This window comes from Myotis myotis, unplaced genomic scaffold, assembly GCF_014108235.1.
Source record: "Myotis myotis isolate mMyoMyo1 unplaced genomic scaffold, mMyoMyo1.p scaffold_m19_p_1, whole genome shotgun sequence".
In the NCBI taxonomy this organism is placed as follows: Eukaryota; Metazoa; Chordata; class Mammalia; order Chiroptera; family Vespertilionidae; genus Myotis; species Myotis myotis.
In genome coordinates, this window is record NW_023416313.1 from 181837288 (window position 1) to 181864117 (window position 26830).

The window sequence follows — 26830 nt, forward strand, 5'->3', positions numbered from 1 at the left end:
TTCTAGCAATTCACGAACACTGTATATTCTTCCATTTGTTTATGTCTTCCTCTATCTCTTTTTTCAATGTCCTGTAGTTTTCCGAGTACAGGTCTTTCACCTCCCTGGTTAAGTTTATTCCTAAGTATCTTATTTTTGGAATGGTAAATGGGATTGTTTTTTTAGTTTCTTTTTCTAAGAGGTCATTATTGGTGTATAAAAATGCCGTCTATTTCTGGATGTTAATTTTGTATCCTGCTACTTTGCCAAATTCATTTATTAAATCTAGTAGTTTTTTTGGTGGAGTCTTTAAGGGTTTTCTATGTACAATATGTCATCTGTGAATAATGACAGTTTTACTTCCTCCTTTCCAATTTGGATGCCTTTTATTCTTTTCTTGTCTGATCGCTATGGCTATGACTTCCAGTATTTTCTTGAATAAGAATGGTGAAAGCTGATATCCCTGTCTTGTTCCTATTGTTAGCAAAACAAAAATATGTATCTTTAGTGTTGAGTGCTTTGCACTATCCTAGAGTTCCCACTTCTAAGATTCACTTGTATTTTAGTATTAATCACACCCATTTGTATGCTTAATGAGCTAATGGTCAGTTGGAATGTGCACCCACGAAACAATGTACTGGTTGGGCCCTGACCCTTTTTGCCCAGCACCTTTCCATGGCTCCCTGTGCATACAATACAGTACAAGTGTTCAGACCCAGTCAGATAGCCAAGGTCTTGCATGGTCTGGCCCTATTCGCCCTCTGTAGACTCTTCTTTCTCCATGAGCACTTCTGTGTTCTGTAGTCTGGCCACTGCACACTGTTCTCTCCTTGTCTTCTCTTGCCCCTATGCCTTTGCCCAGGCCGTTCTTGGACCATCACTTTCCCTCTCCATCCCTTCCACCCCTTCTGTAATGGCACTCCCCTGTCCTCCCCAGTGGGTGTGGTAGCCTGCCTTTCCCTTGTCTCACTGCTCCTTACTGATAATGCTCTTTTGCAGTTGTGTTCTTTCCTCCCCTGGGCTTGGCGCTGGGAGGGCAGAGTGTGTGGTCCGGCACCCACGAGAACAGTGTTGTGTGCAGCATAAGCTCTAGGCAGTGCCTGTGTTAGGAAGGCAGCGTCTGTGGGGAGCCTCCTGCCTGTCCTGCCTGCTGCAGAAAGGTTGAACTGAATGCCTGAGAACCCCAGTCCCACCCTCTTCGCCAGTGGGTGACCTGGGATTGGTCAGGAGGCTTCCGTTTCCTTCCTCATCTATGAAATGGGACAGTCATTGGGATGATCACGTATTAAGTTATTTAGTATCTGGTCACAGGGGTGTACAAAAAAATGTAATTAAATAACATCCACTTCCTCGGGTTGCTGCGGGAACTAGATGTACCTAGTAAGTGGTGAGCTTGCAGGACATGTCAGCTATTACTAGCATGGTAGTCCCCGTCCAACAATTCTGTGTTATGGGTGCTTTTGATCCCATTCCACAGACAGAGAACCTGAGGCCCAGAGTGGCTAAGGCGGTTCTTCCCAGACACACAGCTAGAAAGTGGCAAAGTTGGGATTTGAACTGAGGTCTTTGATTCCAAATCTCATGGAGAGGTGCACACCGTCCCAAAGGCCTGTCCTCAGACACACCCAGGCACACCGAGTCAGGGCCATCCGTGTGGCTCCAGAGTGTGCTTTCCTGCTGGTCTCCCGGCCTGGCGCTGGGACCACCACGTCTGTCTCGTTCTTGGAAGTCGATTTGGTTTGGTCTCCTTCCTGCCCCTGTCATTCCTCCCTCGAGGAAGCCAGCTCTCTTGCTAACATGCCAGGCTGTTGAACCCTCCACTTGTGGGATGGTGACATATCAGAGCCAGAAAGGGGGCCTCTTAAATCTTGTTAAAAACAGAGATTCCTGGGCTCCACCCAGGATCATGAATCAGAATCTCCAGGGGTGGGGCCTGGGAATCTGGACTCAAGGACCTAAAGTATGGGAATCACTGGCTCTTTAACCCTTTTCTCTTTCTGTTAAAGAAGCCCAGCGAGTCTGGGGAACTGGGCAGTCCTCTCTGGACTCTCACCTGGGCTGTCCCTTCCCAGCATTGTCCCCGCCTCTCCCTCCCCACCCCCAGCCTCGGATCTCTAGAAACCCTGTACAATGGAAGTGGTTGCGAATGGGTGTGCAGAGACCTTCTGGAAATGCAGGCTCTGCTTGCAGACTTCCTGTGTCTTACAATGTTATCTTCAGAATAGGAAACTTTGCCCCATTTTTGCAACGCACATCCTTTGCCTGAGAGTCTGTGGTGGTGCTGGCCAGCTGGGGCGGGTCACTTCTCAGGCAGAGGCGGGGAGTTGTTCCGACAGCGACGGAGGAAGGACTCTCTCCCTGCTACCCACAAGAACCAACAAACAGGCCCTTTTGCAGAAATAATTCGTGTGGGTCAGACTCGTCAGCATTATTTATTCCTTGAGCCCAGTGGTATCAAGGACCAAGTCATTCCTCAAGAGATAGGAGCCCTCGTTGTGTGGCCTGGCCCTGGCTCTTGGCAAGTGATTTTTGCTCCCTGAGCCTTCGTTTCCCTTTCTGCAAAGGGAAGGAGGTTGGGCTGAATGATCTCTAGCTCTGACATTTAGCAAGTCCCCAAGAATCCTCTAGATTCCCCTAAGCTTCTTTTGGAAATAAACATGCTGTTGCTGTTAGTATGTTCCACAACACCCTATAATTTTCAGTTTCCACCCATCCAAGAGTGGCATGCCTCCCTCACCCTCAACTCTAAGATATTCACATGACCCACTGGGGTGGTGGGTGGATTCCCCAGGTGACAGAGTCCGTTTTGAACGGGAGCAGGGAAATGACCCTCAGAACTCACCGGGAGCGGGCTTTCCACCGGCTTGCAGTTCGCTACAGGCCCAGGCTAGTGCCCACTTCCTATCGGCCAGCTACAAAGAGCATTTATGCTGTTTCTTTTCTTCCTCTCAGACTGGAAATCTCAGGGAGGGCAGTTTTGGTTTGGGGGAGAAAATATATGTGTATGGTCCACCAAATAATTTGGAACTGACCAGAAGGAATGGTGTTTAAAAAAACAAGATTCTCTGATTTCCTTTGCCATCTCTGTTCGTTTCTGTTGACTTCAGCCTCCAGCACGTCCCTCTCCACAGGATTAAATTCCTCCAGGAAGCCTATGGGCACATGGGGGCTGGAGCCATGCCAGAGAGACCCAGAGCCGCCAGTCTCCCCGGGGTGCCTCTGTCCTGGCACTACCCTGAAGCCAGCCAGCCTAAGGACCCCTGAGGAAGATAGAGCCCCTCCAAGTGGCACTGACTTTGAGCAAGGGGTCAAGCCCAGCCTCTGGGCCAGAAGATTATTCTCTCTCCACCTTCCATCCCCTGGTTTTGGAGGTGCTTAGCACACAGTAGGCATTTAGTGAGTATGAGAGAGGTGCCTCCTAAGCAAATGTTCTTCTCGCATCTCAGTGGCACTCCGTTGGCTGGACCCCAAACCAACAATGAGTGGTTCTTGAAAACATCCTACCCACTCTTTCCCCTCAGGGAATTTGCTCCCAGGGTTTCAGGGTGGAGCTCCATGTGTTCAAGGCCTGGGCAGGGCAGTTCTTGTGGCTGGGTCGGAGCAGTCAGGAGGGGGCGCTTCGGGAAGGTAGAGATGGTCAGATTCTGACGTGAATGACCTGCTAGGCTGAGGTTCTTGGTGGGTCTTTATAAATGAGCGAGTCAGTGTGCCCGTTTTATAGTAAAAGCCATGAGGAGGGAGAGGATTGAACCAAGTGGATGCTCAGATTCCATATGAACAGAGAAGATCCTTTTGATCAAACGGTGGGTCAACTACAAAACCCGTGGTGTATGTGGCAGAACATCCATCTGGTGGCAGGATGCATGATGTGGCAAGCCCCCGCCCAGTGCTTTAAATATATATATACACACACACACACACACACACATACATACATATACACACACATATACACATATACATATACATACATATGTGTGTGTGTATGTGTGTGTATTTATTATTGATTTCAGAGAGGAAGGGAGAGGGAGAGAGAGAAACATCAATGATGAGAGAGAATCATTGATCAGCTGCCCCCTACTGGGGATTGAGCCTGCAACCTGGTCATGTGCCCTGACCTCCAGGTTAATGGGTCAATGCTCAACCATGGAGCCATGCCAGCCGGGCCTCAGTGCTTTTGTTGGTCTTACCTGATAACAATTTTTGAAGCCCAAAGGAGTTGGTAGGGGAGGGAGGAAGAGTATCTGCTAGGACACCTGGCTTCCCTGCCTCCCAAGATGAGTCTTCCCCCAGGGACACAAGCCTGGGGAGCTCTTCCGAGGCTGTTTCTGTCACCCAGTGGGTCTTGTTAATCCAGAAGATGTCTGAAATGCCCACGGATTAGAAGGTGGAGGGTGAATAATCTTCTGACTCCCTGCCCAAGGTCAGTGCCACTTGGAGAGGCTCTGCCTTCCTCAGGGGTCCTTGTGCTGGCAGGCTTCAGGGTAGCGCCAGGACAGAGGCACCCCGGGGAGACTGGCGGCTCTGGGTCTCTCTGGCATGGCTCCAGCCCCCACGTGCCCAAAGACTCAGGCGGTTGCTCCTGCCTCGGTGGCCTTGGGGACCTGCCCAGCCGGAACCTGCCATTCCCCCATCAGTACCGCCTCCCCAACTTGGCAGGGCCTTCTCCTCGAGCTGGAGCAGCCCTCGGTATTTCCAGCTTGGCCCACTGCCCGCCGCTGGGGCCTTGCAGTCTGTCCCTCACAGGCCAGGACCAACACACCCTCTCAGCTTGATGGTTGGCTTCCCAACTTGCCTGGGGCCTCTTCCTGTCACCCCACACTCCGCAAGCTTATCTCTGGGCCTCTCACCTTGCCTGCTTCTCCGAAAGCATTATTGACCCCCTGGAGTTGTAAGTGTCTCTTTCTCCATGGGAGAAAACATGGAGCCTGGCTAATTTGTAAGTCACCAAGGAGGCCATAAACGTCCTTGGTTCATCTACTGCAGTTGACCCCTGAGGGGCCTCTTTTTTGGAGATGCCCCAGTTGGCTGAGTGCCCTGGACAAATGCCCTAGGAAATGCTGCTTCTTTAAGGTGGGTATGGAGATAACTGGGTGGCATAGTGGTGTGCTGGAGTAGCCAAGGGCTACCAGTCTCTCCTCGGCAGCCACCGAAGGGCCTGCAGGTCCCGGGGACACTAGAGGTTCAGCCGTCTAGGTGGCTTCCTTTCCAGATACACTGAAAGGGAACCTGACAACTCGGCGACTCCTCGCCAATTCAGGGGAATTGGGTGGGTGATTGGGAAGAATACTGTTCTAATAAACCAAGTTTTGGGATGTTCAAATACTGTAAACTATGATGCTAACTGTTAGAGGTCATTCGGAGATCTGCTGTAGTGAACAGATAAGAGCAATTTGTAATTGGTTTGCCTGTTGTTTATACAGTGCTAGTAGGATAAACAGTTCTCCTGAACCTTGTTTATATTTTGCATTTGTTTATCAAAACTTTTTTTTAACTTGAACCCAGCTGCTTTCGGAATTATTACAGTCTGGATTTATGAGTCCTAATTAATGGTACTTTATTATATGTGTACAATAATTTATCTTGGCAGTATGAGTGCTTTATCCAAAAGCCTCAGTGCTGCCCGGCCCCAGTGGCTCAGTGGTTGAGCGTCAACGTATGAACGGTTCAATTCCCGGTCAGGGTACATGCCGGGTTGCGGGCTTGATCCCTAGTAAGGCGTGTACAGGAAACATCATTGATGTTTCTGTCTCTCTCTTCCTCTCCCTTCCTCTCTGACATGAATAAAAAATATATTTAAAAGATAAAAACAAGAGTGTCAGTGTTATATGAAGACTTGGGGGACAAGTTATTTGTCTTACCAGATCAAAAGTAGACCTGTTGCAGGGTAGATAAAGCATGAGATTTGTAAGGTCTTTCCTGGACTATTACCCTAAGAGTTTGAGTCCCTGGGCTTGACTGGCTCAGTGGACACTCCAGGTGAGGTTTACGTACGGTAGGGTGTGTATGGAACCGGTGGGGAATACTTGATGGCAGTTTCCAATAACAAACATTTATCCTTTTTTATGATCTGATACATTCCTTCTATCATTTTTGTCCCACGCTGGGTTATATCTTACCTTTGACATTCATCCAGCTGGCACTGACATCAACCTTTTAGCGTTACTTCTGATTAGGAATTAAAGATCCTACTTATTACCCCATTAGCCAAGGGTTCAGCACTGATGTTAGGAAAATTGTGTTCTCAGTTCATGAGTGTGGTCCCAGGATAGTGAGATGGGGGCTACCTTTCACACCATGGCAGGTCACCTCATTCTGTTGATCCCAAATTTCTTGTGGGTGTTTGTCCATGCAAAGGCCTCCCATAGACTTGACCCAGACATAGAGGGGCTCACACGTCCATCCTTTTCCTTACCACCCCTGAAGACACCTGAACAACTTTAATAACCTGAACTCAACTGTAGCCTCGCTTGCCCTCTGCTCACCCAGCTGCCTGTCATTTTTTTCACCCAGTGAGGATAGTGAGCCATGGAGTTAGAGTCTGGCCTCTGGATTTGCCTCTTGGCGTTGTTTTAAATCTTGGTGTCTCCCTGTGTGGCTAGTGAGAAGTATCAGAGGGGAGGGTGTACCAGGTACCCCTTCCTACACACACACACACACACGCACACACACATACACACACATACACACACGCATACACGCGCGCACACATACACACGCGCACACACACATACACATACACACGCACACACGCACGCACACATACACATACACACACACACACACACACACACAGCACGCAGCCTGCAGGTCAGGGGGATGGATCCCCATTTCACTGACTTCCAGAAACAGGCATGTTGTGGTTTTATGATGATAATGGCACACATGTTGGATTGGCCCTGCGGGATGGATTTGGGAAAGGAGGCTTCTGGGTATTTGGATTTTCTGCTGTTATTTTAAACTGGTTTTAAGTGTCCTTTATTGCAGCTATGGCCACAAGATAGGGCTGGGATGTTGTGAGATGTTTGATGTAACTGAAAGGGCCTGGCCTGTGAGTTCCCCACTGAGGAGGAAGTGGTTAGGTGGCCAGGAATGCAACCTGTGCCTCCCAGATTAATTAATAATTGAGAGCTGGCCCCCAGCCAGGCGGAGTTGGGAGAGATACAGTGAACAAAGAGTGGTTAACTACGGTGGGGGAAGGAAAAGTTTGACTTTGCCTGTGGCTAAAAGGGAAATTCACAATGGCCATGATTTATGGGCTGAATTACTTGGGATCCTCCTTAGTGGCCCCAATTTGGGCCTGTGCTCCAGGAATGCAGACTGGGGGGCCTATTGGGCCATTTTTGCCTGCTGGGAAGGGAGGAGGAAAGAGGGGGGGCAGCATGGCAGGCGCCAGCCTCTGTGGAGGAGGCGCGAGTCACACCCGTGGGAGAGGGGTTGTACTGACTGCCTGTGGTAACTAGGTATAGGCTAGAAGTTTAATGCCTACCCGGGCCCACTTTGCAAGGAGGAATGGAAGGAAGAGTGGCTGTGGAGTCTGGCTGCTCTGGGTTCAAATTCCTCCTAATTGGCTGTGTGTCCTTGGACCAGGGGCTTAATCTCCCTGCACCTTCATGTCCTCCTTTGTAAGATTATGTCTGCCTTCTAGGATTGTCCTCAGGGTTAAATGAGATGGGGTAGATGGATAGTTGGTGCTCAATAGCAGCTGGATTCCCATAGGATGACTGGAAAGGGCACCTGCAACAACTCTTTAATCAGGATCATTACTTAGCAAATCTCTGCTGATGTTTGCTGGCCCATGCACACCAGGTGTATGCTGCTTTCTAAGTAGACCCGTGACTTTTCAACCCTGTCAGGAAAGGAGCTAATTGGACTTGGGGTTGAGGCATGGGGCTCAGGTCTGTGTCTCTCCGCTAGCCTGAGGGACTTGCTGGCAGACTGGCTCCCTTTCTCCTCTGCCCCTCCCTCCCCAGATCAAACAGGCTATCCCTTTTCAGGCATCCTGGAACTTGGGCAAGGATGGCCCGAGCAGCTTTAGCTGCTTCAGTGTGCACAGTAGCATAGCCACAGACAGGAGACGGGGTCACAGGGGTGAGCTTCTGCCAAGCCCGTGGGTCATTTTGCAACACTTTTGCATGGAACATTTAAATTTTATGTCACCGCATTCTTTACAACAAATATTAGTATTTAATTGTGGCTTAATGATCTCTCCAGTCAATATTAGCTTTCTGGTTATTCTAAAGCACTCCTGTGTGTTCCAGAAATACACAAGAATGATCTAGGCCACCCTCACTTGAAGAAAATCCCATGTGGAGAAGTCTGCATTCACTGCAGAGGCGTGGATTATGGCTTCTGTGTTAGAAAAGGATATTTTAAAGGAAATGATTTAACGCAAGGTTTATTTTAAAGTTGAATTTCTTTACCTCTGGGACTTTAATTTGGGGTTGTTTATCCCAAAGTGCATCTTTAATGTAAATAAGGCAGGTGTATTTTGACTTGCAAAGGTCACATGATACTGTCTTGTTGGTAAGTAACAACAAGCTAGTGCTGGTGAGGCATGTTTTTGAGAGCTTTGCAAACAAGAAAGCCAGCCCCCCACACTCTTCTTTGGCTTTTCCACTCAGAGACTTGCTCTCTGTTCCCTTCACCTGATTGACTTAGCAAAACAGAGAAATGAAATCCACCCCCATTGCCAGATGAGATGACTGTAGGCTTTAGGTGATTTTTGGTTGTTGTTTTTTTTGAGCCGCTGAAACAAACCTTGCATATAGTGAGCTCATCTCGTATTCCATAGGCCAGGCTGCATCATGAGGACCAGCAACGTAGGGACTTTTGCTTCTCCCTCCCTGCCTCAGTGTCCTGGCCTCTGAGCATCAGAGGTGTCCTGTAGAATGGGAACAGCGCTGCGGCTGTGCCTTTTTCAAACGCAGGGAAAACCTGATGATTTCCCATTGTTAAGAGCACCCTGGTCAGGCGGCACAGCCACCGGTCCCAGAGGAGGAGGGGCAGAGGTGAAAGCAGCCTGATCTTAGGCCAGCCTGCTCCCAGGTGGGTGGGGTGGAGACACACCCACCTGATGACAGCATCAGTCACAGAGGAGATTCAGACCCAGGGACTGGGGAAGGCTTTTCAAGGGAGGTGACTTCGGGGTCTTGCCGGTGGAGTAAGCTCTGAAAACACGGGGGAACGGGAGGAAGCTCATATTCCTTGAGTGCTGGTTACTGTTCTGGGCCTTTTACTAATCCCCTCCACCCCTCTGAGTGAGGTATGAAGTGAGAGGAAGCCAGTGCTGAGCAGGGCCTGCTTCGAAAGTAGGCAACACATGCCTCGCTCAGGCCGGTGCTCAGAGGGGCCTCCCCTCCCTTTAATGCTCTGCTTTCACCATTGAAATTCTGGATGATTTTTAAACAAAGAGCCCTGTTGCACTTCCCCCTCTACTCCCCGCCCTGCACTCAGAGACCCGCACTCGGAGACAGAGACGCAGCCGCATGCCCGTAGGAACAGAGCTGTGAAGATTTGCACCAGTTCAACCTCTGCTGCCTTTGGTCTCGGGGAGCCTTACAGATCCAGAGACAGTGGGATGGACCAAGTACACGCAGAGTGGGGTATTAAAGGCACAGAGAGCTAAGGGACCCTGATAGCAGGAGATGACGAGGCCAAGGATTTGTGTGGGCCTCACCTGGTCATCCACTGGGATGTTTCTGTACCACTGGGGGGGGGGGGGGGGGGGTTCCTGTCCCTTAGAATTGAGACGGGATGATTGAGGGCAGTTTTGAGGTACTTTGCTTTTATGGCTCTATATTGGGTCCAAGTAGAAGTCTGAGGCAGGAGGTTTGCTAATGAAACTCAAATTGTATTGGGGAAATAAAAGAAAAATGGAAGTGCCCCAAATTGTCCTAACTCTGGGAACCTGCAGGGCAGGAATGTTCCTTGATTCACAACACTGCTGTCTGCCACCGACCTGCATCCCTGCCCCTTGGACCCTCGGACTCGTGCCTGGGCTGTCCCCATCTGAACCCCCAAAGGGCCGATTGTGTTCTCTGTGGTCTTAGAGTCAGCAAGGAAGTCAAAGTTGGATCAAATCAGTGAACTTTGGCACTTAAAGCCTAAGATGAAAACCCAGACTCGCCAGCCAGGGGCCTGGTTTGTGTGTGAACTCAGGAATTCAGCCATCAGCAGTGCAGACCCCCAGGCAGGGAAGATGGGGCCCCTTCCCTTCTTCCCTGGGGACCAAGGTACTCAGCTTTATCAGCTTCCCGAATCCTTATTTTAAATCTTTGCAGGCCCAATATGAAAAGCCAGGCTTTCCCAACCCCTGGGCCCAGAGGGTCTCTGGGTAGGAAAACAAACAAACACAGAGTCTTTCGGATAAAACAAAAGAGGACTTGGAATGGGAGCAAAGTTCACTGAAGCCTTTTGTTGCTGAAACTGGTTCTAAAAATGTGGGCTGATTGTATAAGCTGTTTATCACAGTCTCTTCCCTCAGACACTTGTCACCATCCTTCCCTCCCAGCGCACAGGAACCAGAATTCTCCCACCTGCCTCCACTGCCTGCCAGAGATAGAGCGGTTCCTGCCCTCACCAGTGCTTCTGGCGTGGAGTCCGATCCATCGGCTGTGATGGGGGAGGCCAGTCTAATGGCAGCCTCAGTGTGGCTCTCAGAAGCCGTAGTTGCCTGCAGTGTTAAGAAAGATGCACTGAGCCCTGCCGACGTGGTTCAGTGGTTGAGCATCGACCTATAAACCAGGAGGTCATGATTCCATTCCCAGTCAGGGCACATGCCCAGGTTGTAGACTCGATCCCCAGTAGGGGGTGTGCAGGAGACAGCCGATCAGTGATTCTCTCTCATCATTGATGTTTCTATCTCTCGCTCCCTTTCTGAAATATATATAAATAATGAAAAGAAGGACGCACCAAGGCCTAGGCAGAAAAGCCACTGGTCCCTGGGCCTAGGGAAGCTGGGACAGTCTTGCCAGGGCTCCAGGGCGAGATGGATGCTGATGAAAGCGGGGCCCCGGGTTTTTTCCTCCCACAGGTCTGCCTATTAGGGCCTGGGCTAATGCTTGTTTTATGTCAAGTTGCAAGATGAGTCCATCTTTTCAGGATTTGTTTGAATACGGCACAAGATAAAAGAATGGAAACCTTACCACCTCGGCCAGGCTGCCACTTTGTCCCACTGGAGACATGGGGCCGATGAGGCAGCACAAAAGGGGACAGGGTGGGCTCAGCGTCAGGCCAGCCAGGCGGATTCCCATGCTGCACTGGCGTCTGTCAGAATGGGCTTGGGGAGTGCGGGAGGGAGAACTGATGAAGAGCACAGGGCACCCAGCAACCTTCATCCTCCAGTGACTCAGCCAGGATTAGCTGCCCTTTCTCAAGATCTTCGTTCTTTATTGTAGCACAGGATCTGTTTGAATGCTGCTTGTGTTTGGAGGGGTGATGGGAGCATGGAGTGTATAGGAGAAACTGAAAAACCAAAAAAGTGTATGTGTTTGCAGGGCTGCATAGAGGCCATAGACAGTTGTGACAAGGCATGCTATTTGAAAACCCCACTGCCCTCACGGGAAGGTGGGTAGTGAGTGTGGGGCAGTGGCCACACCCAAGGATCCCTTTTATTGTCCAGTCTTCATGGAGCCTCCATGTGCCGGCGTAGAGTGGACATAGCTGCGTTATTATAGCACAGTCCCTATGCTCTTGCCCTTGCAGTCCTCTGGGGTTTTGTAGACCACAGGTTGCACCCAATGGGAGTAATGCACAGTCCCTTGTCTCTAAGCCTAGACAGACATGAGTTCAAATCCTAGCTTTGCAACTTCCTAGCTGAGGACTGTGGACGTGGAACGTTCGGGCCTTAGCTCCTTCATCTTAAAATGGGAAATGACTGAGAAAATGAATAGTATGTCGCAATGGTACATTTAAAGTGCTTCATACTCTGCCTGGTATTTGGTAAAGGTTTATTAAATGTCAGCGGACATTATTATTATTATTATTATTGGCTGGTTGTTTTTATTATCACCACCACTACTACTGTTATGATTTCCCCTTGGTTCTCAACTCCATTGGTACATCTTATCTTTGCAGGTATTATTACCTAATATGAATACCCTTATGAAACTATGCCAGCTGAATCAATCTTGTAAATAATTTACACAAATAATATATAGAGGTAGGTGTACAGTGGTAATAATATTAGTGAAATAATAGTAGCTATTACTTATGAAGTGCTTTTTTTGAACCAGGCATTATTAGACACACTTGAAGTAAGCACTGATTGCATCCCCATTTTACAGATTAGGACACTGAGGCCCCAGGGGTGAAGTCACTTGTCCAAGATTTCACAGCTGGTGAGTGGCAGAGCTGAGCTTTATATGCAGGCAGTTTGGCTCCTGGGCCCACATTAATCCAGCCTGTGCAGGAGATAACCGACGGTCCTAGGCATGTGGCTAATTTCTGCTGTGACCTTGGGAAATCACTTGAGCTCTTTGGGCCTCAGTTTTTGCATTTGCAGTGAATTTTGGCCACATGGACTGTCCCATTTTTGGCCTTCCTCCTCTGCTCACTGACATTCTCCTTTTGCATTTCTGTTTACTCTCTGTCTTGGGGGTAAACCCCGCCACCAGCAAATATGTGGCTGGTTGACTGTCCGGTAAGCACAGTCCTTGGCCTCAGGTGACCAGCGGCTGAAAGAGCCCCCAAGGTGGACCCTGTGTAGGCGGCAGTGGTGGCCAGACCACCCGTGATGTAATGACCGATTAGGAACTTCCTCTTGGAAGCCTGGCTTCCTCTAGGAGCCAAAGGTGCTGGCTCTGAGGTGGGGGGTGGGGGGTGGGAGCGAGTAAGAGGAAACTCCTGTCAGCTGGGCCCTGCTTTTGGAAAGAGTTCAGCAGAGAGGCTTGGTCTAAGCTGTTGACCATTAATGGGGCCTGTGTACATTCCTTCTCTGCTTTTACTGCCCGAGCTCAGTGAATAAAGGGCTGATCGCCCCCTCCCTTAACAAAGAAAAAAAGAGCCTTTAATTAATGCTGCATCTTTGGACTCACTGCAAAACCTGAAGCCATTTCTGCAGCTTAAAATGACAAAGGAAGGTTAAGTAGAAATTCTTTTTTCCCCCTTCAGTTTGATAACAAAAACTACTTATCTAATGGGCAAACAAGGCTTTTAAAGGGGTGTTAGGTTAACCAGATGCAGGGCCATGTAATTATTCCCAGGCCTAGGAGCCATGGATGAAAAAGCTGCCGGTTGGACTGGAACTTGAAGCCACAGGCATGACATGGGACAGAAGAAAGGCGTTTTCCAGGGGGACTGGAGGCCCCAGCCTGGCTTGTGAAAAGGCGATTGGAAAAGCCAGCCCTGGGTTTCTCTCCAGCTCTGCCACCAACTTGCTGGATGATCCAGGGCAAGTCACTTAACCTGTTTGAGCTTCTGTCTCTGAATCTCCCTTCCCAGCTCTCAGTGGGGTCTGGGTCTGTCTGCCCTTGCTTCCTGCTCATTGAGGTGTGGCTGGGCCGACCCTTTCCATCCAGACCTGAGAGGGGCAGGGAGGCTGCTGTGGCCCAAGTAGGGGTATGAAGCAGCAGCAAAGGCTGTGAACATAGAGGAGCATGGGGTGAGGTGGACGGCCAGGACCCTGGAGACCAAGAGGACTCTGGCTGGCCTCCTGCAAATACTCTGAGCCTTTATGTCTAGCTCCCTGAGAGTCTGAGGGATCAGAAACAATCTCGGCACGTCTTAGGTTCCCTTCACAGGATGGCGGAGGCCAAGGCGGTCTGGCCAAATGGAAAGGGGGGAATCAGGAGGAAAACAAGCTGCATCGCGTGTGCTCAAGCTTTTGGAGCGTGCAGCCCACGGGGGAGCACACAGGAACGTTCCTGCCCTTTGTTTTGACAGAAAACTGCTGATTCGAAGAAGCTAAAGGCTTTTCTTGGGATTTCAGCTCTCCCCGCCTCCCCCAGACTGCACTTAGCCCCCTTGGTGCCTCAGCACCCCCACAAAATTACATGTTGGGCTCAAAGCACCCTCCCTGGGCAGAGCGGCCAAGAGGAAGGAATGCCAACCATTGGAGGGGCTGGCTCCAGTTTAGGGGAGCGGGCCTATTGTGAGCCGTCTCCTCCAGCCCACCGCAGCCATCCACCTCCCTCTGGTGGCAGGAATGTGGGCATCACCAGGAAGCCGGGCCACCCCTGCCCGGTCTGGAAACACAGGGCTGTCCCCGGGGCAACCACAGAGCCCTGCCGAGCTACTCCACAACTAGAGCTGGCCTGGGCAGAACATTTTTACTTTTTTAATTTTAATTCTTTCATGGCCTCATACCTACAATGAAATCCACAGCTCTTAGGTGTATAGGTCATGATTTTTTACCATGTGTATACCTGAGTTCCCATTGTACCAATCAGGATATCAAACATTTCCATCACCCCACCCACTCATGCTCCTTCCCAATCATCCCTACTCCACACAGGTAATCCCTGTACTGATTTCTATCACTATAGGTTAGTTTTGTCTATTTGAGAATTTCATATAAATGGAAACAAATAGCACTTCTGTGGGCTGTTGGCAACTCGGGCTTCTGATATGCGTTGTTATATGATTCAGTAGTTCCTTTTTATTGGTGAGTCACATCCTATTGTATGGATGTACCTTGTTCTTTGTGTGGTTTTTTTTTATTTCACTGTTTTGTTTTCTTTTTAACTCTTCTTTTGCAATTACAGTTTATATTCAATATCATTTTGTATCATTTTGTATTTGTGTACAGCATAGTGGTTAGACCAGGGGTGGGCAAACTTTTTGACTCAAGGGCCACAATGGGTTCTTAAACTGGACCGGAGGGCCGGAACAAAAGCATGGATGGAGTGTTTGTGTGAACTAATATAAATTCAAAGTAAACATCATTACATAAAAGGGTACGGTCTTTTTTTTTTTTTTTTTTTTTAGTTTTATTCATTTCAAACGGGCCGAATCCAGCCCGCGGGCCGTAGTTTGCCCACGGCTGGGTTAGACCCATGGTCGGCAAACTGCGGCTCCCGAGCCACATGCGGCTCTTTGGCCCCTTGAGTGTGGCTCTTCCTAAGCCTTAGGAGTACCCTAATTAAGTTAATAACAATGTACCTACCTATATAGTTTAAGTTTAAAAAATTTGGCTCTCAAAAGAAATTTCAATCGTTGTACTGTTGATATTTGGCTCTGTTGACTAATGAGTTTGCCGACCACTGGGTTAGACAGTCATACTTTACAGAGGGGCCCCCTGATGTACCACCTGGCACCATACGTAGTTATTACAGTATTATTGACTATATTCTCTATGCTGTACTTTACATCTCCGTGACTATTTTGTAAATACCAGTTTGTACTTCTTAATCCATTCACTTTTCCCCAGCCCCCCAACCCCACTCCCCTATGATAACCGTCAGTCTGATCTCTGTATCCATGAGTTCGTTTCTATTGCATTTGTTATTTTGTTCTTTAGATTCCACATAAAAGTGAAGTCATATGGCATTTGTCTTTGTCTGATTCATTTCACTTAGCATAATACCCTCTAGGTCCATTCATGCTGTCACAGATGGTAAGATTTATTTATGTTTTTTAATCCTCACTCAAAGACATGCTTAGAGAGAGGAAGGGAGGAAGGGAGAGAAACATCGATTTGAGAGAGAATCAATTGGTTGCCTTTTGTATGTGCCCCAATCAGGGATTGAACCCGCAATTTAGGTATGTGCCCTGTCCAGGAATCGACCGGCATCCTTTCCTTCTGTGCACAGAACAACGCTCAACCACTGGCAAGGCAAATTTCATTCTTTTTTATGACCAATACTGCATTGTATATATATACCACAACTTTTTCATCCACTTGTCTGTTGATTGGGTTGTTTACATATCTTGGCTATTATAAATAATGCTGCAGTGAACATAGGGGTGCATATATTCTTTTGAATTGGTGTTTCAGGTTTCTTCGGATCTATATCCAGAAGTGGAAATGCTGGGCAGTTCCATATTTAATTTTTTTGAGGAAACTCCATACTGTTTTCCACAGTGGCTGCACCCACCAGCCGTGCACAGTGGTTCCCTTTTCTCCACATCCTCACCGACGCTTGTTGTTTGTTGATTTATTGATGATAGCCATTCTGACAGGTGTGAGGTGATATCTCATTGTGGTTTTAATTTGCATTTCTCTGGTGATTAGTGACATTGAGTATCTTCTTACATCTATTGTCCGTCTGTATGTCCTCTTTGGAGTAGTGTCTATTCAGGTCCTCTGCCTGTTTTTAATTGGATTGGTCCTTTTTGTTCATTTGTTTTTGTTTTTTTGGGATATTAATCCCTTATCAGATGTTTCATTGGCAAATATGTTCTTCCGTTCAGTAGACTATCTTTTCATGTTGATGGTTTCCTTTGCTGTGCAAAAACTTTTTAATTTGATGTAGTCTATTTGCTTATTTTTTCCTTTGTTTCCCTTGCCTGAGGAGATAATATCAGAAAAAATATTGCCAAGAGAAATGTTAGCGATTTTACTACCTATGTTTTCTTCTAGGCATTTTATAGTTTCGAGTGGTACATTTAAGTCTTTAATCCACTTTGAGTTTATTTCTGTATATGGTGTAAGAAAGTGTCTAGTTTGTTTGTTTTCAAGTATCTGTCCAATTTTCCTAACACCATTGATTGAATAGACTGTCCTTACCCCATGATATGTTCTTGCCTCCTTGGTCATATATTAATTGACCATATACTATATAGGCCTGGGTTTATTTCTGGGCTCTATTTTGTTTCATTGAGCTCTGTGTCTGTTTTTATGCCAGGGATGTACTTTATCTTTGTTCATTATCTTAGTCCATTTGGGCTGCTATAACAAAATACCATACACTGCGTGGCTTAAGTAACACATTTATTTCTCACAATTCTGGAGGCTAGGAAGTCCAGGGTCAAGGTGCTGGCAGATTTGGTGTATATAGTAGGGGCCCATTTCTAGGTCATAGATGGCTTCTTCTTGTTGCTCCTCACATTCTGGAAGGGTTAGAGAGCTCTCTGGTATGTCTTCTATAAGGGCACGCATCCCATACATGACCCTCATGACCTCCCAAAGGCCCCACCTTTCCAAGTGCCATCACACTGGGGGGTTAGGATTTCAACATGTGAATTTGAAGGGGACATAAATATTCAGTCTGTAGCATCCATTCTTCTGTTGGACATCTGGGCAGTTTTCCAAGATTGGGTGATTATGAGTAGAGTTGCTGTGAACATTCACTAAATCACAGAAATTTAGAGCTGATTGTTTCGGTGGGAAGACTGCGGCCAGGAGAAGGAGGTCACCTTCCTGATGAGAGCCTGGAGGCAGGACACCTGACTTAGGACTCCTGGCAGATCAGCAACAGACTGCGCCTCTCCTTCCCTCCTCCCCCAGGAACCGTCCCAGCCAGGACCCAGAGTCTGGCTGGGAATTAGGCCAGGCCCCGAGCAGGGGTAGTGAGCAGGAGTTTCGGTCAGAGCTCGGTCATCTTTGATGTTGTTCACTCGGGTCTGACTCCCCAGCATTTATTTGCAATTAAGGAGCCGGTTCCTAATTAGGCTGATGGCTAGACCACAGCCTTGGAGCCATGAGGAGAAAAAGATCTGCAAGAGACTGTCCCCCTGCACCCCGAGTGGCAGCTCAGGCTGCAGATGGGAGGTGTGGTGTGGTGGATGGAATAGGGCTTTGATCAGTTTGGGGGCGCCAGTCCTCTCAAAGACAGTGTGCCACCTTCTGTCAGACACTGCAGGAGATATGAATACACACATGTATGTATGTACATGTGTGTGCAGTGAAATAGTGCCACAGCACTACTCACCTTTGTTCTAATCTAGACATTTAGTTACGCATTGCTTCATTCTTCATTATACCCAGGCTGGGAGCTAAACCTTAACAGTTTGCAAAGGGCATTGCTGTCCACGGTCCTATTGTAGCCTCCCATGGTGGTGACTGTGGAGGGGTCGTGACTCCCAACACCCCTAGGGATCCCAGGTCTCTGGAGAGTCAACCCAATGCTGGGACCAGTAACAGCCAGCTGCTGCTTTCTGCACCCAGCTGATCTGCCGGGAGTTCCCAGAAAACCCCAAGATAGACTGTGTAAGTGAGGCACTCAGTTATGGATAGCCTGTTTCCAAACGGGGAGACTGAGGCTTGCCCACAGCCACACATGTAGTCAGTGGTGAGAGCCTTAGTTTAGGTCTGCCTCCATCCGGTCTATCGCAGTTCTGGAACCTTTAGATCATGTGGCAAGCGTTAGCTTGGAATTCTGGGGTTTCAAGTTCTGGTCCCAGTTCTGCCACACCCCACTGTATGACCTCAGGGGAGTCACCCTGCACCCAGGGGTGCCATCTTTTGGACACAAGGACATTGGACTCAATCAGTGGTTCACACAGGCTAGTTTTAGGACTAAGTTTTCTTTGGTCCATGATGAAAGAAATAAGAAAATTTCTTATAATCTAAATGCTGTGATTTTCAACCCTTTTCGTCTCATGGTGCACATAAATTAATTACTAAATTACTGCGGCACACCAAAAACATACATATTTTGCCAATCTGACACCCCTCCCGTCCATAGATATAATTTTGATTGACTTACAAAAGAAAATAATAGTAGTAATTACCTGCCCTTTTTGCTCCAAAGTGACTTTTTAAAAAAATTAGGTGTCTATACTTTTATATAAAGATTTTTCTAGTACCAAGAATTAACCAATCAGATGCAACCTTATTATGCAATGTGACCAATAAGATGCAGCTCTATTGTATGACCTATATGTATGGTTCGAGACAGGGCATTCACACCGGATGGCTATTGTTGTGTTGCCTATTGTCATTTTGTTTATTTGACAATCTAAAGGAAAATAGGTCAGTACCCCTGACTAAATAGTCAGGTATTGCATGTTTTAAAAATTCTTGTAACACATCGGTTGAAAATTGCTGATCACTAGATGTATTAACTTTAAAATTTCTGATTTTTTTTAGTATCAAATTATACTTCTGTAATTTTGTTAGTGTTAAGTTACACTTTTTTTAAAAAATGTATTTTTTTATTGATTTCAGAGAGGAAGGGAGAGGGAGAGAGAGATAGAAAATCAATGATGAGAGAGAATCATTGATCCATTGCCTCCTGCACACCCCACACTGGGAATCAAGCCCAAAACCCCGGAATGTGCCTGACTGGGAATCGAACCGTGACCTCCCCACGCTGGCCGGGCAAATTACACTTTTATTCTGTGCTAGTGATAGTAGATGGTCTTGGGGATTTTTAATGTCATGACAAAATAAAATAGTGGTAACCCTGTGACATTCTCAACCTCTCTGTTACACAGTGTATTGGTTTGTGAAAGCCCAAAGTATTGGGGGTCCCCAGATGAGATGCTGTCACGGGGTCCTCAAGCTCTGGAGCCCTGAGTCCCTAAGAGCTGGATGGGGATGGGGATTTCCCCAGAACATGGTGCTGGCTCACCTGTTGGCTTGTTCTCAGGTCAGACCTGCAACTTAAGTCCTTGCCCACCATCCCCTTTGGCCCAGCCCATGGGCCCCACCTGCTGAGCAGGATTCTGATGGGGGCGAGGACAGTGTGCCAACATTTGAGATGTATTTTCTTTCCCTTTTAGTGGCTTTGAGAGCACAGTAGGGATACATGCAGCCTTGGGACAGACAGAACTGAGACCCACCCCTTCCCATTTGAGAGTCTAGCCTAGCCAGGGGCAGTGACACCTGCTCAGGCCAAGGGAGGGGCTGAGCCTGTAATTGCACAGGAGGGAGGGGTCAGGGAGGGCTTTTCTGAGGCGTCGTCCATTTTCTGGAATTTGGAAGATTTGGCCAGGAGCCCAAGCCTGATGAGGTGTCACCTAGTCTGCTCAGCCAAAGAGTCTGCAGGAGGCGAGACCTGGCCCCGGCAGTGTCCCTGAGCCTGAGAGCTGGGGCAGGGGCAGGCTGGGCCCTAGGGGCAGCTCCGTGAGGTTTGTCCCCAAGCACATTTCACCATCCCCGTGAGGGGCTCTGGGGTAAAGCCAGGGACACAGGTCTTGATTGGGAAGGGAGAGGGTGCAGATGATCAGGGGGCATTTGGCTTGGCTGGTGGGAGGAGGGGACAGGAAGTCCCATCTGGCCTTGGATTGAAAGCCTTATGGAAGATGGGAGAGAGGAACCCCACCCCGACCCCAGTCCCATTATCCTCACCCTCACTCCCCACATTCTGACTGTGAACCTGTTTCTTTCTCTGGTACAGTGGAGCAGCTACACCTGGGGGCAAAGGTGGCTTTTTCTGAGCCTTATCTGTGAAAGGGGGATTGCAGTGAGTCCTTGGGGAGTGAAGGACCTTTGTTTGGGGGTTAGAGGGGAGTGACTCATAGGCTTGTGGGTAAGCACCTCTAGGACACAGAGACCATGAGAATAGTCATGGTTACAGATAGGGAGACTGAGGCTTAGGGAAAGGGAGGGACTTGTTCAGTGTGCACGGGTTTTAGGGGGGAGTCTGCCCAGAGTATGGAGAAGCACTCCCTTCTGGAGTATGGCCTGGAACTGATGCTGGCTACAGAACTCAATAGTGTGTGCCCTCGAGCTGTTAGGGCACCTCCCTGGGCCTCAGTTTCTGTACCTGTGAAATGGGGTGATAACAGAGGTGAACCAGGGCTGTTGTGCAGAAGGCGCCTAGCTCATGGAAGACACTCGGGGGTTCCTATTGCCCAGAGCCCTCCAGGCATAGCTTCTTTGCTTCTTCACCTCTCTCTGCTGAGAGCACTATGCTAACTCTCTTTGCTTGGTGAGAAGGTTAGTGCTGGAATCTGATGGCCAGGCTGGGATGGTGCTTGGGAACTCGCAACCAGTGCCAGGTGGGTGGGTGGGTGGGTGGTTGGAGAGGGGCAAAGGCTGCCCACCTGCTGGGACTGACCCAGTGCCCACAGCTTGGTCATTCACCATGGGATAGAGTGGTCTCTGTCCACCGGCTAAGGGGCAGGTCAGTGAGGGCAGGGAGCAGGGCCTCTCCGTTCCCCACATGACAGTCAGCTGGAACCAGGAGGGCCCTGGACGGAGGATGTGAGGTAAAATGATGCCTCCTCAGGAGCTGTCCTAGGGACCTATGGCTGGGACCTGAAGCCACTCATAGAATGAGGGGCGTGCCCTTTGGGGCTGTGCCCAGCCCAAGGCCACAGCAGAGCTGGCGGGTTATGGGAGGCCCCTCAGGCAGACAGTTTCCTGCCAGGTAGCCAGGCGGGCTTCCTAGCACAGAGGAGGAGGTGTCAGGGGGCCAGTTGCCCTGCTGCTCTGGGGCTTGTGGGTAAGGCTGAGCTGACGGTCAGAGCTGACCATACGCAGGCTCCTCAGTGAAGTTGTTAGCAGGGTTTTTTCTCTCAGGTTTAGTTGGACTTTAATCAGTTTCTCTTGGAGAATAGGCGCCTTTGCTGTGTTCTCATCAGGCCTCCAGCAGAATTCTCGCTCTGGGCAAACGCCCCAGCAGAGCCCGGGTGGGAACATGTCACCAGACTGGGCAGTCATGGGTGCCCACGGCTCCTCAGAGCTGTGAGCTCCAGGGAAAGAGCAGACATTAAAGGGCTTCTGACTCTGAACAGCTGCCCACACGAGAACAGCGAGCATGGGCTGCACTTCAAGACAGACTCCAGCGTGTGTGTGTGTGTGGTCTGGTCTCAGAAAACTTAAATTCACCTGGACACACGGAGATGCCCCAGGCTGGAGGGAGAAAGGATGCCAGTCATCCTCCAGGGCACCCCTTTTTGTCTGTGGGGAAACGGAGGCCCAGAGAGACACAGCACACAACCGTGAGAGCTGGCAGACTCCGAAGCCCTTGAGGAGTGACTTTCTCTAGCATTTTAGAGACCTTCACCTTCCCTTTCTCAGAGATGCTGCGGTCCTGGTGACAACCTGCACTTTCTGCCAGAGAGCCAACTCGAGTGGCAGGGTGCAGCGGGCACTGGGGGAACTGGGCACACTGCCCAAGGGCCAGGCTGGGAGCAGTCGGGCAGTTCCCATTCTGGGCTAGAAGGGACCCTGGGGGCCAACCCCCCCCCCCCCCTTACCTCCTCTGCCTGAGTCCCCTGGTTGGTGACTATGCCCTCTAATACTTAACCCTGCTCTGTTCAGGCGGAGGCTTGGACTGACTTGGTTCAAATCCTGGCCATGCCACTCACTACCTGTGTGGCCGAGAGCAGGCTGCTGGTGCCTGCAGTCTTGGGTCCTTCTGTGAAAGGAGAAGATGGCCTCCTCATAGGGTGATTGGAGGACTCGCTGAGGTCAGGTGCGCACTGCAGGTGCTCAAGGCCCAGCGCCTCCTTTGGGTGCATGGGTGTTTCTCCAACTTTGGCCAGCTTGAGAAATTTTATGGCCAGGAGTTGGGTGTGGTTCATGTTTGTGTTTCCACAACACCTAGCACACAGTCGGTGCCTTGCCTTCTCTGTACATTTATAACCTCTGTTTTTACTCTGTGAGTTAGTGAGTGAGTGAGTGAGTGAGTGTGTGTGTGTTTTTGGGGGGGGGGGGGTGCCCTCCTGTTTGTTAAATTTCCTGAGGACAGCCTGGCACACAGTACAGTGGGGCCTTGACTTACGAGTGTCCCGACTAACGAGTTTTTCGATATACCAGCCGTCTCTCGGCCGATTTTTTGCTTTGAGTTCCGAGCTAAAATTCGGGTTAGGAGCCAGCTTCAGATACCCCACCACTAGTTGGCGCAGCGAACGTCACAGCGAACGCCACAACATCAGCCCAGCATCACGTGTCTCACTCGTTCACTTTAACGATTTGACATATGAGTCATTTGAGTTACGAGCTCGGTCACCGAACGAATTAAACTTGTAAGTCAAGGTCCCACTGTATTTGCTGACATCTGTGTTGACTGCTAGAGACACCACCCAACCCCCAGCGTCCTGGCAGGAGTGCTGCTCCCCTCGGCCACCCGCTTCCCCAGCCTGAATCGCTAACATCCTGTGCCCTGTGCTTGCCCCGCAGACGCCAGCATGTCTCCAGATGCCACCAAGCCGAGCCACTGGTGCAGCGTGGCATACTGGGAGCACCGAACGCGTGTGGGCCGCCTCTACGCGGTGTACGACCAGGCCGTCAGCATCTTCTACGACCTACCTCAGGGCAGCGGCTTCTGCCTGGGCCAGCTCAACCTGGATCAGCGCAGCGAGTCGGTGCGGCGGACGCGCAGCAAGATCGGCTTCGGCATCCTGCTCAGCAAGGAGCCTGACGGCGTGTGGGCCTACAACCGTGGCGAGCACCCCATCTTCGTCAACTCCCCGACGCTGGACGCGCCCGGCGGACGCGCCCTCGTCGTGCGCAAGGTGCCACCGGGCTATTCCATCAAGGTGTTCGACTTCGAGCGCTCGGGCCTGCTCCAGCACGGGCCCGAGCCCGACGCCGCCGACGGCCCCTACGACCCCAACAGCGTCCGCATCAGCTTCGCCAAGGGCTGGGGGCCCTGCTACTCCCGGCAGTTCATCACCTCCTGTCCCTGCTGGCTGGAGATCCTGCTCAACAACCACAGATAGCGGCAGCCGCGAGGCCTGGCCGACCTGCCCACCGCCAGGCGGGCCAGTGCCAGAGACACAGCCCCACGGACGAAACCCCCCAAATATCATCTACCTAGATTTAATATAAAGTTTTATATATTATATGGAAATATATATTATACTTGTAATTATGGAGTCATTTTTACAATGTAATTATTTATGTATGGTGCAATGTGTGTATATGGACAAAACAAGAAAGACGCACTTTGGCTTATAATTCTTTCAATACAGATATATTTTCTTTCTTTTCCTCCTCCCTCTCCTTTTTTTTTTTTTTTTTTTTTTTTTAAGAAAATGATACAGCAGAGCTAGGTGGAAAAGCCTGGGTTTGGTGTATGGTTTTTGAAATATTAATGCCCAGACAAAATGCTAAACCAGTCACTCATTGATAATAAAGTATTCGCATTCTAGGTTTTTTTTTTTTTTAAACTGTCTTCTTTTTAACAAAGAGGGACATGCATGGTATTAGTGGGTTTCTGACCCATCAGATATCCTGAAATTTGACTGATCCCTTTACCAGATAAAGAGTAGAGGGAATAAACTAAAAAGGGAGGAAGGGCATGTTTACTCTTAAGACCATAGGAGTTCTGCTGTTCCTTCTTACCCATGGCTGTGGTGTGTCCACAGGATGGGAGGAGGAGGGAAAGGGGAGAGTATTTGGGCTCCATCCCAGACTGATGATGGAGGCTCCTGCTCTGGCCTAGAGGAACTTCCAGTCGGATGGTGGAGACTCAGGCCCACGCCTCCTGTCTCTGAGCCATGCACAAGCTAGAAGAAAACACTACATCTCACTCGGGGAAAAGCAGGCGGTGGGCTGTAGGCTCACCTACCACCACGCAGAACCCAGGGTTCTGCGCTCCTCTTAGGGCCTCCCCAGGCCGCCCTCCCACCCACTCTGAGTAGCTCAGCATCGGCCCGTCTGGGGCTACATTCATGAGTTATGCAAAGGCAGGTGGTTTTTTACTCTAACAGGGAAGAATTGAGGTTCTGGAAGGGTCAGTGGCTCACTCATGAGGCAGATCTAGGTTAGAAGTTGCATCTCACTGTAGGACCAGAGCCATATTACATCAGTTTTCTCTGATGAAGGAAATTCAGAAAGGAAAGCCTCCTTGGCCAAATAGCGAAGGGGAATGTTATGTTATACAGTATATCTTTCCTGGAGATTTACATCAGCATAGCAAATGCTCTGAGAAGTCCTGTGGCTTCTCTGTTGCTGCATCATAAATTATCCTAAAACTTTGCAGCTTGAAACAGCTAACATTTATTATCTCATACTGTTTCTGCTTCAGGAATGTGGGAGCAGCTTAGCTGGGTGGTTCTGGTTCAGGGTTCCATGAGGTTGCAATAATCCGAGGTTTAGTGAGGGCTGCAGGACCCATTTCCAATCTTATTCCTGGGGCTGTTGGCTGGAGGCCTCAGTGCCTCACCATGGAAGCCTCTGCATTTGGCCACTCATGGCATGGCTTTCCCCAGAGCACATGATCCAAAAGAGACCAAGATCAAAGCTGTCACCTCTTACAACTTTATCTCAGAAGTGACATCCCATCACTCCTGCATAGTCTGTTGATCACACAAGCCATTCTTGCTAACATGGAAGAGACTACCCAAGAGTGTGAATGCCAAGAGGTGGGGATCATAGCCACTGTGTCCAAAAAAATAAGGATCATTTCACTTTGTTTCTTGAAGTGATTTGCCAGTAGACTCCCCACCCGTTTACTCCTGTCTCCATACGAAGGCCCAGGAGTACCTGTGGGCTGGTTCACTGCTGACAGCTGGACAGGCCAGGGCACCTCACTGAACCCTGCCCTGAAGACGCTCCTCTGGGATGCCTGCACACTGGGGTATCCTCAGTGTGGGGTCCGTGGAGGCACCTCGGGCTCAAACAGCAGGATCCCCAGGAAGACAGAATAAGGAGCCAGAGCCGTGGGAGTGCGGAGGGAAGGGAGCGGGGACCTCCCAGGAAGTCTCAGTGCTTCACCTCTGATCCTTGCAGGAGAGATGAGTGGCCAGATGACGGGCTAGGAGTGGCAGAGGGGACAGGAGCAAAGGGGCAGTGCCATAGGAGTGGCAGAAACCAGGAGGCATCCACTGTGCAGATGAGGCAGGAGAGGGGAGTCTTCAGACATTGCACCTCCCAGGCCTTGGTCCTCGTGCCTGCATTCCAATTCCAGCTCTACCATTTACAGACTGGCTTCAGAGACTTAAGGTACCTCAGTGTTCAGGGGATAAAATTATTCCCACCTGAGAAGTAGGTGTGAATTGGAAGAATCCAGCAAAGCACATCGTACCTAGTTCATCATTAGTGCCTATCATCTGTTACTAATACAGGGCCAGGGCTGGAAGGGAGGCTGGGGGCCCACAAATGCTAAGATGAGGAGAATAGTTGGCATTCAGGAGGCAGATGGGCTGGTTTCTGAGTGGGCCAGTGAGCTGATGAGAGCTAAACTAAAGGGATTTCCCAGAGGAGGGCCAGGCTGCAGGCAGGAATAGGCCACCTGAGCCCTGAGCCCTGAACCCTTTCTGGCTCATTAATGCCAGTCTCTTAACAGAGACTCCTTACCCTTAGAGGCAGCAGCCAGTCACACCCAATGCCTCGGCATGGAAGTGATAACTCCCCTTCATCTGTGAGCAAGAGGGACGGAGCTTAACTCTCCCATTTTATAGATGAGGAAGCTGAGGCCTGAAGTGGGGAAGTGCTTATCTCAGGCCAGGTGATCATGGGTGCTGGGATGTGAGCAGGTTTCCTGCTTCCCGCCACGGTCTACTTCATGCAGACCAGATGGTGGCATCCCTTCCCCATCTCCCAGATTCTCAGAGGTGCCCACCAGGCAGATGGCATTGTCTCCCTCTAGAATTAAGCCTCTTGGACCACACAGTTTATCATAGAAAACTGTCCTGGTTCCCCTGCCAGCCTTGGGCCTGGCCCTCCTGGGAGGCACAACTCCCTCTGCTGTTCTGCACCTCCCAGGCCTTGGTCCTCGAGCCTGAGCAGAGCTGGGCTGTGCTCCTTGGGGATGGGCTAGGAGTCACTGAATTATTTTCTCTTTTCAAGTCGATAATAACACTAACCGTTTGTGAGCCCTTCCTGTGTGCCAAGGGTCTTTTATGCACCTAATCTCCGTGCAGTGCTCTCAGTTATTCCCCCTTTTCAGATGGAGAAACTGATGCTCAGTTGCTGTCATTTGGGCTCCTGTGTGCTAGCTGTGATTGGCTCTGCCGGAGTGGCCTGTCCCTTGGGGACAGTCTGCGCTGCAGGCCTAACCTCAGGGGACCCAGAGCCATCAACCTCACAGCTATTTCGCCTCCCAGACCTGCCCTGCTTTGAGGCGGG

The 26830-nt window shown here is 49.6% G+C and overlaps 1 protein-coding gene across 3 annotated transcripts in view; it reads left to right on the forward strand.

The window, feature by feature from the left end:
• The window catches only part of SMAD6 (SMAD family member 6), an 80666-nt gene extending 56757 nt beyond the window's left edge, over positions 1-23909 (forward strand). For all 3 annotated transcript variants that reach the window (XM_036305610.1, XM_036305622.1, XM_036305618.1), the window contains one exon: positions 22937-23909. In XM_036305610.1, the coding sequence (XP_036161503.1) occupies positions 22937-23478 (542 nt within the window). In that variant the 3' untranslated portion in view covers positions 23479-23909. The remainder of the gene's footprint in view (positions 1-22936) is intronic.
• The last annotated feature ends 2921 nt before the right edge of the window (positions 23910-26830 follow it).